Source organism: Cynocephalus volans, chromosome 8, assembly GCF_027409185.1.
Source record: "Cynocephalus volans isolate mCynVol1 chromosome 8, mCynVol1.pri, whole genome shotgun sequence".
In the NCBI taxonomy this organism is placed as follows: Eukaryota; Metazoa; Chordata; class Mammalia; order Dermoptera; family Cynocephalidae; genus Cynocephalus; species Cynocephalus volans.
Genome location: NC_084467.1, coordinates 8721894 through 8738026, shown reverse-complemented (window position 1 = coordinate 8738026; position 16133 = coordinate 8721894). Strand labels below are relative to the sequence as shown.

General features: G+C 38.2%; 1 protein-coding gene across 1 annotated transcript in view; it reads left to right on the top strand.

The window, feature by feature from the left end:
- Positions 1 to 16133, top strand: part of MTOR (mechanistic target of rapamycin kinase) — a 130129-nt gene that overhangs the window by 31752 nt on the left and 82244 nt on the right. Inside the window, exons 20-25 of the mRNA XM_063107113.1 lie at positions 7829 to 7915; positions 10676 to 10843; positions 11330 to 11442; positions 11757 to 11919; positions 13211 to 13303; positions 14008 to 14154. Of these exons, the coding sequence (XP_062963183.1) occupies positions 7829 to 7915; positions 10676 to 10843; positions 11330 to 11442; positions 11757 to 11919; positions 13211 to 13303; positions 14008 to 14154 (771 nt within the window). The remainder of the gene's footprint in view (positions 1 to 7828; positions 7916 to 10675; positions 10844 to 11329; positions 11443 to 11756; positions 11920 to 13210; positions 13304 to 14007; positions 14155 to 16133) is intronic.

Here is a 16133-nt window from a genome sequence, read left to right as displayed (position 1 = left end):
TAATTCTTTTTTTTTTTTTTTTTTTTTTCATCCACCTGTGCAATTCAAACAGCCTGGTTGTTTCAAGGTCAGAAATTCTCTTTTCTGCTTGTTTTAGCCTGCTGGTTAGACTCTCTGTTGTGTTTTTTATTTAGTTGAATGAATCTTTCAGCTCCACAAGCTCTGCTACATTCTTTTTCAGGGCATTGATTTCTTTGTACATTTCTTCTTTCAGATCCTATATATAGTTTCTCATTTCATTGTGTTGTCTAACTGAGTTTTCTTGTATCTCATTTAGTTTCCTCAGAATTGTTGCTCGAAATTCCTTGTCAGTCATTTCAAGGACTTCTTGTTCTATAGGATCTAGAGCTTGTAAGTTATTATTTTCCTTTGGTAGTGATGTACTTTCTTGATTTTTCATATTTCTGTTATCTTTCCTTTGGTGTTTAGTCATTGTGGCAGGGGGTATCATGGTCCAGTCATTCACCCTGATGTCTGACCTGGATCCTGAAGGGACTGCCAATTCTGGGCAGTGGGGACTAGCCTGGGCTGGGGGTCCCATGTCACCTGCCTGTTATGGCACAGCTGGCTTAGGACATGTGGGCCCAGCAGCTCTCGGGCCTCTCTGGGTGGCAGGGACTGGCCTGGGCTGGGGGGTCCCATGGTGCCTGCCTGTTCCAGTGTGGCTGACTCGGGGTATGTGGGCCCGGCAGCTCTTGGGCCTCTCTAAGCAGCGGGAACTGACCCGGGCTGGAGGTCCCACAGTGCCTATCTGTTCTGGCCTAGCTAGATTATCTTTAATCCGATTTTAAAATCTTCATCTTTTAATCTAGTGCATCCAGTCCAATTGCATTTATTATGATTACTGATATATTTGGGTTTATTTCTTACCTAGTGCTTTTCTTTTGTCCTGTTTTGTATGTTTATTTTTCTTTTCTGTTTGTTTTGGGACTTGATTGAACTTTTATTTTTTATTTTATCTTTTGCCTTGTTGGCCACCTTTAAATTTTTAAAACATTTTGTGATGGAATATTTCAATCATAGACAAAAGTAGACAACCTACTACATTAGATTGTCGTATACCCACCAACAATTATTAGCATTTTGTCAATTTTGTTTCATCTGTTATTGCACACACACACAGCCCACACACATTTCTGGAGTATTTCAAAGCAAATTCCAGATATTATATTATTTCACCAATAAATACTTTTTCCCCATTTAACCACAGTACAATTATGTCACCTTTAAAACTAATGATAATTCCTCAATATTATTTAATACCAATCCTTCTTCATATGTCCTTGTTTGTCTTTAAAATGTCTTTTTACATGTGGTTTGTTCAAGTAGGAATCCAAATAAGGTTTATACATGGTATTTAGTTGATATATCTAATTCTTTTCCTATTTATTTCCCTTTTCTCCAACTTTTTTTTTTAATGTTATATATTTATGGGAGAAACCAGCTCATTATTTTCTACAGAAGCTCCCATTCTGGTTTGGCCGATTGTATCTTCACGATGTCTTAACTTCCTATAAAATTTATCTTTTCATTGTTTCTTTTTTTTTTTTTCTTCTAAAAAAGAAATTTTATTTATAAAAGTAGTTTCAGAAAGTAACAGGCCGTTGCTAGATAGGCACACTTTAGTAGCCTGGTCTTCTTATTCCTGGCCAAGGATCTTCTCTATTGATGGTTGATACTTTGCAGATGGTTTTCAGCTCCCAAAAGGGTTCTTGCTTTAAGTAACAGAGCTGGAAGGCTAAGTGAATCATATTTTTCCTTTATATTTTGTTTTTTCTCTCAAACATCTGAATAAACTGGTTAGATTTATGCTTGATTAGATTTAGAGTCCATTCTTTTGGCAAGAAATACTTCACAGGTGGTACTTTATACTTCCTATTTTAACATTTAGTAAACAGATATTTTCTAGATGATTCAATGCCAGTGATATGAAGGTTAATCAGTAGGTTCAAGTGTTGTAATCCTGATCCAGGCCATTATAAAGTTACCCATCAGCCTTTTTCCTAATCGGTTTAGTGTTCATTGATGGTTGTTTCCTTGATCCAATATTTGATCACTGATTTTAGTGATACAGTGGGATTTAGTGATACACTGATTTTACTGATACAGTGAGACCTGTATCAGACTTATGACCTACAGAGCTGTAAAATAATAATTCATGTTGTTTTAAGCACTAAATTGTGGTAATTTGTTACAGCAACAGTGGGAAATAATAGAGAAAGGAAGAAACAAGGTATATGAATGGGGACAGAGACTTTGCCGGATATACCTTATTTTATAGCTTTGGCTCTATAACCATGTAAATGTTTTATATAACTAAAATAAAAGTTAAATTTTAAAAAACTCGAAGAAATTTCTAAAAATTGAAAAGAAACATAAACAAATGAGTTTAACTATTAACCAAGTTGGTTGCACAATTACTCAAAGAGTAATTTGAAGTGATTTTAAACGTAGTATTTTGGTTGTACACCCTAGTGGGACACATCCTAAAAAATTTGCATCCAAAAAAATTGCAAAAATAAAAAGTCTTAAACTGCATTCAGAAATCTTATTAATAGTAATACTGGTCTTTCACTGTTTATATGTATACAGAAAACATACATGTTTGTATTCTCACTAAAGGAAACCGGAACTCCTTGGAAGCGGTTTGAGTGAAATTGTACTAGATAAGCTTGGAATATCTTTTTTTCTGCCAGAAAGCAAGATCTACTCGGCTATGTAATAAGGACAAAACAGCCAGGTTGATAACTGGGATAATTAGATCATAAAAAGAATAGTGCCTACAAAAATAGGAACACATCAGAGATATATGTATTTACACATATATATTTATTTATGTATCTACATGAGTTCATAATACTCCAAAGAACAAGGGTGGGGTGGGATGGCGTCAGGGTGCTTGGGTCACCTTTGAAAGGTTGCTAGGAACTGGACTCATTATTCTGAAAAACTGATAAATTAAGAGATTCATGCATTTATTCTGCCTTTCCTACATGAGCTATACTTCAAATTAAATAGTTAATTACATGAAGTTCTTTATAGTTGATTTCTAGCTAATAAATCCAGAAAGGATAATAGAATTAGAAAATCACCTTTTTGCAGTCCCTAAATTTATCTTTTCATTATTTCTTATGTTTTTTCTTCTAAAAAAGAAATTTTATTTATTAAAGTAGTTTCAGAAGGTAACAGACAGTAGCTAGATAGGCACATTTTAGTAGTCTGGTCTTCTTATTCCTGGCCAAAGAGCTTCTCTATTGATGGTTGATATTTTGCATATGGTTTTCAGCTCCCAAAAGTGTTCTTGCTTTAAGTAACAGAGCTGGAAGATTAGGTGAATCATACTTTTCCTTTACATTTGGTTCTTTCTCTCAAACATCTGAATAATATTGATAACGCTGTTTTAAATTAGATAAGAAATATGTTGCATTCCTAAGAGGACTTTCTCTCCTTAAGTTTATCATATTTTATAGTTGTTTCAACTGTGGTTCTTACTGAAGCAGTTCATCATGGACTTCAATCAAATGCTGCCTTTTCTTTTCAATATCTGAAATCATTTTAGTATTCTTCCTTTTCAGATTTTTCAACATCTGGACTTCTTTAGGCGTTTTGATAAGTTCTTTAATATTAAAATAAAATTTGTTAGTGGCTTCCTTACAAATTTTAGATTCTATTCTTTTTTTCTACTGTAGGAGGTTTTCTCAAATTCAGGAAAGGTAGACAAAACTATGTCCAAGTCTATGATGTCACTGGTTTTCTTCTCTTCCAGATACCAAATATACATACTATTGGAAATATCTGAGTCTGTGTCTTCACTTCTTGATTTCTTCCTTTTGCCTCAAGACATCTTCCCTTTTTTCTGAGGTGTTTTATAAAAGATATTACAAAGGATACTGATGAACACCGGATGAAGGAATGGATAGGGCAAGGTATGGGGGAAGGGGTGCAGAGCTTCCATGCCTTCTCTGGGTACACCAGCCTTTCAAGAACGTCCCGTGTTCAGCTATCTGGAAGTTCTTTCTTTGTTTATTCTTGAAAATATAAGGAAATATATATTCCCCCACCCATCTTCCTTACCCAGAAGATAACGTAATGTAAATAGTGTTCTGAACCTTGCTTTTTTTCACTTTTCCTGGAGTTCATGCCATAGCAATGTATTTGAGAATTCGTTCATTCCTTTATACAGTTGCTTGTTACTTCGTTGTGTGAACATACACATCTATGTAACCACTCCCTATTAGTGGAAATTTGTGGTTTTTCCAGTCTTTTGCTATTTAAAACAATCCTAAGATTAATCAACATCTCCATCCTTTCCCTGAACAATATTTGAAACTTAGAATAATTGTTCAAACCATTTCCTTTTCTCTTATGCTATTATTTAGTATTTTACCTTTTTTTTAACCACCAAATTAAACATTATTACTACTGTTTTATTTTGCGTTGTTTATAATGATCCACACTTGTCATTTCATTTCTCATTTTATCTTCTTTGTCAGAGCTTTCTCCTAGGACCAGTTTCTTTCTAAGGCAAATTTCTCTTCTGAGCATTCATTGAAGTAAACTTTGTATTTTTGTTTATCTGAAAAAGTCTATATTTCGCCCTCTTTTTAAATCTTCATTTAGCTGAGAATATGATTCTAGGTTCTCCTACTACCGTAGGTATTATCCCACTGTTTCCTGACTTTTTGTTGCTGCTGATAAATCACAGTTCCTTTTACTTAATCTCTCTTTTCTCTATGGCTATTTTACAGATCTTTTCATTGTTTTTGTTGTCCTGAAATTTCACTATTGTATATCTAGATGTGGATTTCTTTTGCTTATTTTGTTTGAGGCTTGTAGGGCTTCCTGAATCTCAGGATTGATATCTTTTGTCTGTTCTCGAGAAGTTCTCATCTGTTATCTTTGTAATATTACCCATCCACCGTGCTATTTTCTCTTTTAGAATTCTGATCAGACTGTCAGAGGTCCTCACTCTGTCCTTAATGTCGCTTGTTTTGTTGTCCACAGTCCTCATCTTTATTTCTCAGATGCATTATGGAAATTTATTCATATCCACTTTCTGTTCACTATTTCTTCAGTTTGTCTTTTTTTTTTTTTTTTTTTTTTGCCTGTTATTGAGTTTTTAGTTTCAACTACATTTTATTTCTTTGTTATACTAGGTTCTTTCAAATATGCCTAGTATTTTTTGGTGGTATTTTGTTCCTGACCTGTAGTTTTTTGTTTGTTTGTTTGTTTGTTTGTTTTGGTGGCTGGCTGGTACAGGGATCCAAACCCATGACCTTGGTGTTAGAAGACTGCACTCTAACCAACTAAGCTAACCAGCCAGCCCTCCCTACCTGTCCTTTCTTATTCCCACTTTTATTTCTTTAAGCATTTTAAATAGATTTACATTTTCTATCTAATAATTACATTACATTTAAGCCCTTTAAGTCTTAATGTCCTTTAAATCTGATTCTGTTTATTGTTTCTGCTGAGTCACACTTGTAGTGATCTACTTCTTCATTTGTTTTATAATTTTGGATCATATATGATATTCGGCTAGGCTTACCCTGGAGCAATACTAGAAAATCTGCTCTGAATTTGCGTCTCTCCAGAGAGGATATGCATTTGCTCTGCCAGGTAATCCAAGAGAACTTTAAATTAGTTTTTTAGCTTAGGGTTTTCCAGGCCACACAAGTAGTTAAAATAAACCCCTAAACCCATGTAATAGGAGGCCTGAAATTATGAACTCTTAGGGGAGACTTTTTTCCTACCTAGACTCCATATCAAAACTGACACATTTCTTTGTCTTTTTTTTTGCCAGTGGACACTTTTTTTTTTTTTTAAATCACCATTTCTCATAATAAGTAGCACTTTGAATGTCTAGCTTTATGTGACTGGTTTCATCTCTAATCTAATGATCATGTTTGTTATCTTCTACAAATTAACTTTAGGCTTTTCATAGCAGGGGAGGAAATCTAGTCTACCATATTTTTCAGGAGCAAACTATGTGATCTTTTAAAATAATAGTGTTTGGGGGGAAAAAGGAGAAAAATCTGGTGAAAGAACCTAAGGGAGTTTGAGCTCTTTATTTATGAACAAGGCACTTGCCTGTCCGTATCCATTGAGTGGCCACTCTGTGTGAACCAGTCACCAAGAGGCTTCCCTAATTGTGACTAAGAAAATGATGTCAAAAATGGGAAGGCTTGTTTCCTCTTTCTATGTTATGGTTTTCTCTTGCCTCCCTGCCATCTCTAATGCCCTGCTTTTCCTCCAGTGTAGGTTTTCTACTTTCTTTGAGGTTCTGCATAACAAAAATTTAGCCAAAGAACCATTATATGTAGAGTCTCATGTTCCTTGATCTCTGTAATATACTTTTATTGGGACCAGTTCACAAAAACTGTCAGCAGTGATTCAATGAGGGGGCAGCCCAGGAGTTAGGTAGGGATGGCTCCACCAAGTCAAACCTGTGTCAGGTGGTCAAACCTGTGCCATGTAGTGACCAGGCTCTCACCGCCTTAGAAGCCATTGCTGTCCTTGTCATTAGGGAATTAGTCCAGACTCTGAGTCCAGTCCTGTAGGTCCTGTCAATCTCGCTTCTTCAGGTAATAAGTACTGTAAGTCCATTACTCACTATTTGAAATAACACTCTTTTTTTTTTTTTGACCAGTAAGGGGATCACAACCCTCGGCATGTTGTGGCCCGCACCATGCTCAGCCAGTGAGCGCACCGCCATCCCCATATAGGATCCGAACCCACGGCCTCGGCGCTATCAGTGCCGCACTCTCCTGAGTGAGCCACGGGGTCAGCCCTGAAATAACACTTTTTATGTATCTCCAATTTACCCAAGTTTCAAAATGTGGATGAAAGTGAAAATATATATGTTTATCTCTAAGTTATCTTTGTTAATGGAGAGAAGCAAAGGAATAGACAGCTATAAAAAATTGGGGGGAGTATAGTTTAGAATTTGATTTTCTACTTAATATGACATATGACACTATCTGAAGAACATAACAAAATATAAACTACACCTTAAAGACAAGTCTTTAAACTGGAAAGTAGTTGGGATTTCCCTTATCCAAAGCTTTCTTATTCCCAATTTTATTTAGTGGATGGTATCTCTTCTTACACTTACAAGGTACCAACCTAAGTAGAATCTTTTTATCTCATTCCTCCACCAATTTGCTTGCTATTTAGACTCATAATTTTTTAACGACACAGTTAATTAATTAAGACCTAATTAATTGAGTTAATTGCCGTAAATGAACTATAATACCAATAATCAAGAGTTAGCTCTATTTATTTTAGAAAGTAAGTGGTAATTAATTAGGGCCTAATAAACAAAAGGTACATTTATGGTTGATTAAAAATTTCATGTCCGTTTTTAAGTCTGTAGTGACTCCAGAATCCTTCTATAATGACTGTCTTTTATTGAGCATTGGGCAGTATTCATGACCCTATTCTAGTGCTTTACATACACTATCCCATTTAATCCTTACAACAAGTTTGTGAGATAAGTACTATTATCTCCATTTTCCCACTGAAGATGCTGATCACAGGGAGGTTAAATGAAGGTCACAAAGCAATTCGATGGCAAAGTGTGGCTCAAAACAACTGGTCTGGCCCCAGGGTCTCTGCAGTGCAGTAACTGGCTTGCCTGGTGTGTAAAGCCTCCACCACCATTGCCACCATAGGTTTTAAGTCTGAGTCTTTGAAACATATTCTCAGTAGTAGTTGGGGTAGTGTGGAAACTGATTCCATAATTGTTTTATTTGTTCATGTGGACTTAGGGTAAGCCTGGGAGTTCTTTGTCCTTCATGGTGCCAACTTGCTGACCTCTTGTCCATTTTAGTTTCTGTTCCAGCAGCTGGGAATGTTGGTGTCCTTTGTGAAGAGCCACATTAGACCTTATATGGATGAAATAGTCACCCTCATGAGAGTGAGTAGAAGTTAATGCTTTGGCTTGTTCATCTGTGTTTGGGTCAAGAAAAGGTCAGAAACAAGTTTGGATAACATGGACGTTTTTTTCATGGGTCACTGCAGAGCTGTTACAACCCAAGTGTAGAAAGTGGAGCAGATAGCCCCCTGGGGTTTTTTTTTTTGCAGGGGAGGGGCGTTGTTGCTCCAGGTTCCCAGGTACAAGAGTACAAAGTACGAAGTCCGAAGAGGAATCCTGAAGTAATTGTTTTGCCAGAAATAGACTCTTGAGTTATTTGCCTCACCCACAACAAAGCAATTTCAGTTTAATATCACAACAGTGTTTTTCTGTTCCCATGAAAGCCCTCTTCCTTACTGCCCGTAAAACTGTGTCCTGAAGAGGGGATTGGGGATTGGGTTTTCCTAGGGCTGTTAAATACAACAGACTATTGTCAGGCAGTGAGGAATAAGGTAATGCTTTACCCTGCTACCTCCAAAAGCGTAAATGTCACCTCTCACTACACTATCACATGAGGAAAGGTTCAGGTCCCAGGATTTTATAACATGCATCAAGCAGGTGCTGGGAGACACCCCACTGATAGCAATATCATTTTTCCTGCTGTTCTATATAATTTACATGTCTCTGATGGGAAGGTTGCTTTACGGACATGGCTGTGCCCTCAAAGAATTAGAAGCTGATATCTGTTCTTCCACACCAGACCTTTATAGTTAGCTTGAAGGAAGCAGCAGGACTAAAATAAAAATGGCTGGCTTCAGAAATGGAATTTCCAGCACCTGGGTCTCAGAACTGGAAAACTCCTACATGTATAAATAATTAAAAGCTCCTCTGTTTCCTGACTCCTACTACAGAGGCCTCTGTGCAAGGAGATTTAGGCAGAATACTTAAGAGCCCGATGGAAGATCTTAGGGGGAGGAAGGGAAAGAGAGGAAGCAGTGTACTCATGGTGGGAAAATGAAGTAATCTGTGACTTATACCCCCCAAAAAGATTTATGACCAAAACTCAGGGATTTGAGGCAAGGACTCTCACACACCTGCAAAATACAGCTTTCATTCCATCCCAGATAGAGAAAGTGCAAGTGGGGCTCTTCCTTTGGCTATTGATCCTGGGCATTTTAATGAGCTGTCCTGAGCCCAGAAAGAGAATAAGAATGGTGTTTGTGAGCAGTGATCTAGCCAACATCCCTCAGCAGGCTACCTGGCTTCTTTGAGGGAGAGAAACCCCTATGAGGAGCTGATGAGAATACATGTGGGGGTAGGTGATCTTTCTCTACAGAAGTCAGAGTGTGGTCCAAGTGAATGAGCATCAGACAAAGTGTGGAGGCCATAAAATCTGTGGTGTTTCTTTGGCAAAGCTTTTTATCTAGAGTAGCTTTTTTGGAGAGAATACATCTCTCCAAACAGAGAGAAAGAAAGTTTTACCAGCATCTTCTAGTACGGTTTTTAGTTTCTAAACTATTATGCTCTTTAAAAAAGTTTTTTAAGGACCGGCCCATGGCTCACTTGGGAGAGTGTGGTGCTGATAACACCAAGGCCACAGGTTCGGATCCCTATATAGCAATGGCCGGTTAGCTCACTTGGGAGAGCGTGGTGCTGACAGCACCAAGTCAAGGTTTAAGATCCCTTTACCGGTCATCTTTTTAAAAGAAAAAAAAATTTTTTTAAGTAAAAATACTGTATTCTTCAATAAAGCTTTTCATCTGAGGAATTATCATTGTTTTTATTGACTTCTAATCTGAATTATTTAGGAGTCCCAAGAGTATTAGTATTTATGTGTTGCTATCATTGTAGGGCATTATTATTAAATCTCCTACCCTGTAGGTTTTAAAGAAGGTAGTAGGCAACTATCTTTTTGAGTTTATTTGAAATGACAGCTTTTCCTGGAGTCAGAGGCTTGGACCAGTTTGCCTTGGCAAGGCAGTATCTGTGGCCAATTGGCCAAGTTTTTATTTTAGTAATTTATGTGGAATATAATCATATGGCTGTAGAAAAGTACTCATTCTGTGACACTATCGAGACCTGATGGCTAGATTTTGGGGTGGATAGATGTCAGTTGCTATCTAGCAAAGTCTAAATCCAGGAAAAGAAGAAAATCTTCACAGCACTGGAGTTGCCTTCTGGTAGAGATCAGGTGGTACCAAAGTAAACTATCCACCCTGGACCACTTCAGAGATCTTAGAGTGACTTAGATTTAGTCATCTGTTCATTCTGTAAACATGTGTTTGAATGGCTAGAATATTTCAGATGCTCTTATAGATTCTGGGGATACAGCAATGAATCAGAGAGGTTTCTTGCCCTTAAATAGCCTATACTACAGTAGAGGGAGGGTGGCAAAACAAATTTAGTATTATAGATACTAGGAAAGAAGAGTAAAAAAGGACTCAAAGTGACTCATGGAGGAGAAAAGGGAAGCCTGCAGAGGAGAAGTGAGGCTCAGCAGGTCTACAAGTATAGATAGGGCTTAGCTGAGCAGGAGATGGGATTCTAGGCAAAGGAAGCAGCACGAGCAAAGCTCAGGCATGAGGTGGCCTGGTGCACATGGGGACATGCAGTTTAATTTGTTCAATATGACTGTAAAACCATTTAATTTGTTCAACACAGGATACAAGAAGGGCCCAGTGATAGGAGGATAGGGGAGGAGTTCATCTTTGGGCAAACCATGCTTACTACATTTTTGCTTCTTTCTGACCCTCTCAGTTCCTTGCTTCATAGTTCAACAGAAGGGCACCTGACTCCGCTCCTTTTTCTCTTCCCTTTTTGCAGGAATTCTGGGTCATGAACACATCAATCCAAAGCACAATCATTCTTCTCATTGAGCAAATTGTGGTAGCTCTTGGGGGTGAATTTAAGCTCTACCTGCCCCAGCTGATTCCACACATGCTGCGTGTCTTCATGCATGACAACAGCCCAGGCCGCATTGTCTCTATCAAGGTGAGTAGCCTGAGGTATCCTCTAGAGATTTCCACCATCTCTCACAGTCCCTGGATGATCAGCCAAATGGTGAGACCCCGTTCTGAGTGACAGGTTGATGCCTGCCCAACAAGACCAAATCCCAAGATGCTTGCAATTTATAATTTCCAGAATGTTTATAATCCTCTCTTGATTATCCTTATGTTTTGTGTTCTTTAATATATTAATCTTGGTCTGTGTTTTATCCCAGACCAATTTTCTCTGTAATCCAGCAACTGACTCCTTATCAAATGAAGTAAGCACAGAGAAAGCAAGGTAATATGTAAACAATTAAAATGAGGGGGAAGAAAGTGTTACCAAAAGAATGTAGTTCAAAGCCACTTAATAAAGGCTTTTCAGAGTCCCCAAGGAACTTTGAATTATCCATACCACTGCCCCCTCCATGTCCTGAGATGCTTAATACCTTACTGTATTTGCTCATCTCTGTGCTTTTGCTCCCTTTTGCAGTTGCTGGCTGCAATCCAGCTGTTTGGTGCCAACCTGGATGACTATCTGCATTTGTTGTTGCCTCCTATTGTGAAGCTATTTGATGCCCCTGAAGTTCCACTGCCGTCTCGAAAGTAAGCACCTGCCCTTTGGGACTAACAATCATTAAGCTTTTAATGTTTTGTTAAAGATGTCCTTGTAAGTTCCCAAGCCATCTTTCTATTTTTTTATTTCAACTTCCATTATTTTAGTCCAGTAATGTCTCAGGTTTATCTGAATCTTAACTGTCCCATTCCACTGAAATATATGTTGGATCCATGTCACCCAAAATACCTCAAAGGCCATTCTTTCCCATTCCTTCCATGCTGATTGTTGAAATAACCCTCAGCCACTTCTCTTACTTTGAGATTGTATGTTGGCAGTTACTCTATGTCAGTGATTGTTGCAGGGCAGCATTAGAGACAGTGGATCGCCTGACTGAATCCCTGGATTTCACTGACTATGCTTCCCGGATCATTCACCCTATTGTTCGAACCCTGGACCAGAGCCCAGAACTGCGTTCCACAGCCATGGACACATTGTCTTCACTTGTCTTTCAACTGGGGAAGAAGGTATGACAGGAGTCCTGAACAAACAGGTGCTTTTCTGCCTTATTTCGGAAGAAGACTTTGTCTTTGAACTTCTCCATTTGTTAGTCTATAGGTCTCAACTACCATCAGAGAACATGGAATTATTTGTGCTTTTTTTCTTCATTTGTTCATCATCACATATTTATTGAGCCACCTGTGTGAGCTAAGTGCTGTTCTGGGATAACATAGTAAACAGAATAAAGTCCCTGCTCTCATAGAGCTCACATTCCAGTGAAGCAAAGCAAATAAACATAATTTGTCTCATGAGAGTGATGGGTGGAAGTGGGGAGAAATGCTGTTTATTTAGGACAACAGGCAAGACTTCTCTGGCCAGTTGACATTTGGGCAGAGACCTAAATGTAACAGGCCTAATCCCAGAGTGGGTGCAGGCAAAAGGAGTAGCAAATGTGAAGGCTGAGATGGCAGCTTGCTTGAAGAGGTCAAGGCATGGCAGGAGAGCAGTGTGATTTCAGAGGAGCAAGCAAAGGGAAAGTGCTTGGAATTATAAGGCGGGGGCGGGTGGTGGGTAGAGACTAGATCTTGTAGGCCAGTGGCTCTCAAAATGTGATCCTTGGACAAGCTATCAGTATCATCATACCTGGCAACTTACTGGAAGTGCACATTTTCAGGCCTCACTTTAGACCTACTGAATCAGAAATTCTGGCTGTGGAGCCCAGCAATCTCTAGTTTCATAAGCTCTCTGGGTGATTCTGATGCCCATTAAAATTTGCAAATCACTGTTGTGAGCCATTGTAAGTATTCTGGCTTTTACTCTGAGCAAGACTGGAAGTCTTTGGAAGATTTTGAGCACAGGAAAAATATAATCTGACTTAATTTTTTGTTTTGTTTTGTTTTGTTTTGTTTTGGTGTCTGGCTGGTACAGGGATCTGAACCCTTAACCTTGGTGTTGTAACACCATGCTGTAACCAACTGAGCTAACCAACCAGCCCTTTTTTTTTTTTTTTTTTTTTTTTAATGACTTAATATTTTAAGATGATCACTCTCAATTCTGTGTGGAAAAGTAGGCTGTGAGGGCAAGGGTGGAAATAGAGACCTATTGAGAGACTGCTGCAGTAAGCCAGATGAAGAGGATGGGAACTTGGACTAGGATTATAGCAGTGATGGTAAAATGGGATTCTTCCGAATACCACAGAGCTAGCCAAAAACTCAGAAGAAATAGCTGTAACGTACGTAGTTGTGATGACACTTTTTCCTCTACTTTTTTACATTCTCCAAAGTAATGGTTGCTGACTTTTTCCCTCTCCTGTTATAGTACCAAATTTTCATTCCAATGGTGAATAAAGTTTTGGTGCGGCACCGAATCAACCATCAGCGCTATGATGTGCTCATCTGCAGAATTGTCAAGGTGAACTATGCTTTCTGTTTTGAAAGTTTTGTCTCTCCTATTTGGTATTCTTGTAATCTTATCTGTGGGAGTATAACTAGCTTTTTAGCTCTAAACTAGGGATTGGCAAACTTTTTCTGTAAAGATAGTAAGTTTCTTTAGCTTTGTAGGGTATGTGGTCTTTGGTGGCAACTGCTCGACTCTGCCACTGCAGCCTGAAAGCAGCCAGATGCAGTACATAAATGAATGAGCCTAGCTGCATTCCAGTAAAACTTTATTTATGGACACCAAAATTTGGTTGTCTCATAATCTTCATGTGTTGCAAAATAGTGATCTTTGGGTTTTTATTTTTCAACCATTTAAAATTGTAAAATCTTTCTTAGCTCTTGAGCTATACAAAAACAGGTGGCAGGCTATTTGCCCTTTGCTCTAAACATTTCATCACTTTTATCTTTGCTTACAGTTGTCTCATCTTTGCCAGCTGCATGGTTACATGCTTGTACTATTAAGCCAGTGCTTGTCAGTGAACAGGAGTGACCAGCAAAGACTGGTATACAGTGGGGGATTCAGCCCACCTATAGTTCATTCTGTACATGCATCTTTTTACTTCTTGTTGAAATCCTGGCTCTTCCAGAAGATCTGAACCTTGGGAGATTTAAGGATGTTTTCTAAACTGGAAGTGTCTAGTGGAGTTGCAGGTGTTTTCTGTAGATTTCTACTTGCAGGGATACACCCTTGCTGATGAAGAGGAGGACCCTTTGATTTACCAGCATCGAATGCTGAGGAGTGGCCAAGGGGACGCATTGGCTAGTGGACCAGTAGAAACAGGACCCATGAAGAAATTGCACGTCAGCACCATCAACCTCCAAAAGGCAGGTTCATTGTTTCTGGGGGACCTGAAAGGAGAGCTCTGCTCTTCTCTCTTGTTCAAAACTTTCAGTTCTTTCTTTTTTTTTTTTTTAAACTTTCAGTTCTTTCTGCCTTCAGTTTAAACCAACCAAAAACCAGCTCAAATGTTTTTCCAAAAATCTAGATAACTGTGAACTTAGGTCATTTTGGCTTTTTGCAGGTGTCTGAACTGTGATTTTTTTTTTTTTTTTTTTTTTTTTTTGTAATAGAGGAGAGACAGAGAGCAAAGTGTCCTTTTGTGCTCCCTTGGAACTTTGATAGTAGAACCTTTTGCAGATAACATTCTTATTTCTATGTGAGTGGAACAAAGCTGGTAAATCTCCTAGTTAGCACTGAGACTGATGCAGGCTCTTTAAAGCAGTGCTTTTCGGGCCAAGCCCATGGCGCACTCGGGAGAATGCGGCGCTGGGAGCGCGGCGACACTCCCGCCGCGGGTTCGGATCCTATATGGGAATGGCCGGTGCACTCACTGGCTGAGTGCCGGTCACGAAAAAGACAAAAATAAATAAATAAATAAAGCAGTGCTTTTCCAACTTCAGATTCATTGAGCTTACCAATTGGAGTCTCGTTAAAATGCTTATTCTGATGTAGGCACTCTGAGTTGAGCCTGATATTCTGCATTTCTGACAAGCTCCAAGGTAATGTGATGCAGCTGGTTCATGGACCACATTTCGAGTAGTGAGGTTTTAGATCTTTGTAAGTAAGTACTGAATTATTTCTGCTTACCAAAGCCTGAGACATGACCAGCTTTTCCCTGTGTTTGCCACAAGCCATCCTGCCAGAGACCAGCTCCGCAGGATTTGTTGGACCTGAATAGGTGGTGTGGTGTCAGCGAAGAAAAAAGAGAAAGGCGAGCCACAGATGTCTAGTGCAAGTGTGGACAACAACCACATGAATCTTGCTTTATTTATATTTTTTTACTTAATTTTTTACATGATGATTTATCTTTTAATCAAAACATTTTTATTTTGTTTCTATTGAAAAAGAAAGGTCAAAATGTTCTAAAGCACTCACGCTGTGACAAAAACATCTACTCATGCATCAGTAGTTCACCCCGAAGCCTGTGGCTTGTGGCCAGGAAACCATACAATAGCAGAATGCTTGGCTTAAAGACGTCAGACTTTTGGTTTGAATCATAAGTCCTAACCTTTTAAACTTACACATAAACTTATATTCTAAACTTCTATTAAAGCTTACTTATATTTAACAATTTAATGTTTTATGTTTTATATTAATTATTCTAATTCTTAACCAAAATCACAATGTATATAACATGATTTTTTATAATAAAACTTAACTATAATGTCCTATTATATTTTGTACTACTATTAAAAACAATTACACTTTAAACTAATCTAAACAAAATCTGTTAATATCAAAACCTCTTTGTATATCTCTCCTATTTTACCTATCCATCTCTATAACAAAATTTTCTGTTTCCTTGCCAGTTGACTCTGGGAACAGTACAAGGAACAAAGTGAAAAATTAAATGATCCTACTCAAGCTAACAAAAACACACTATATCATTCTCATTATTACTAGGGAAACAACATGTTCTTGGTAAATCAAGTGAAACTGGGAATGGGGAAGAAACAAAAAAATCTGTAACTAGTTGTGATCAATTAGTTGTAAACACCACTGCACTTGGACCCACCGACTCCCTGGGGGACATGGATAAAATTCCAACATAACAACTTCATTCCACACGTACAAGAGCATGACCACAGCCACAATGGGTCAATGCATACATCACTAATAGGAAAGATCAATAACAAAATTAAATCAAGCCAACCCATACCGGGAACATACATCAAAAACACTTCTAGTACTGACAATGCCATTTAAATAAACCAATTAATTTTGATGTATTTTTCTCCTTTGAGAAACCCCAGGGTCCTTGGAATCTTCCGAAGGACATGCTAGTATGGCTTTGAGAAATTCC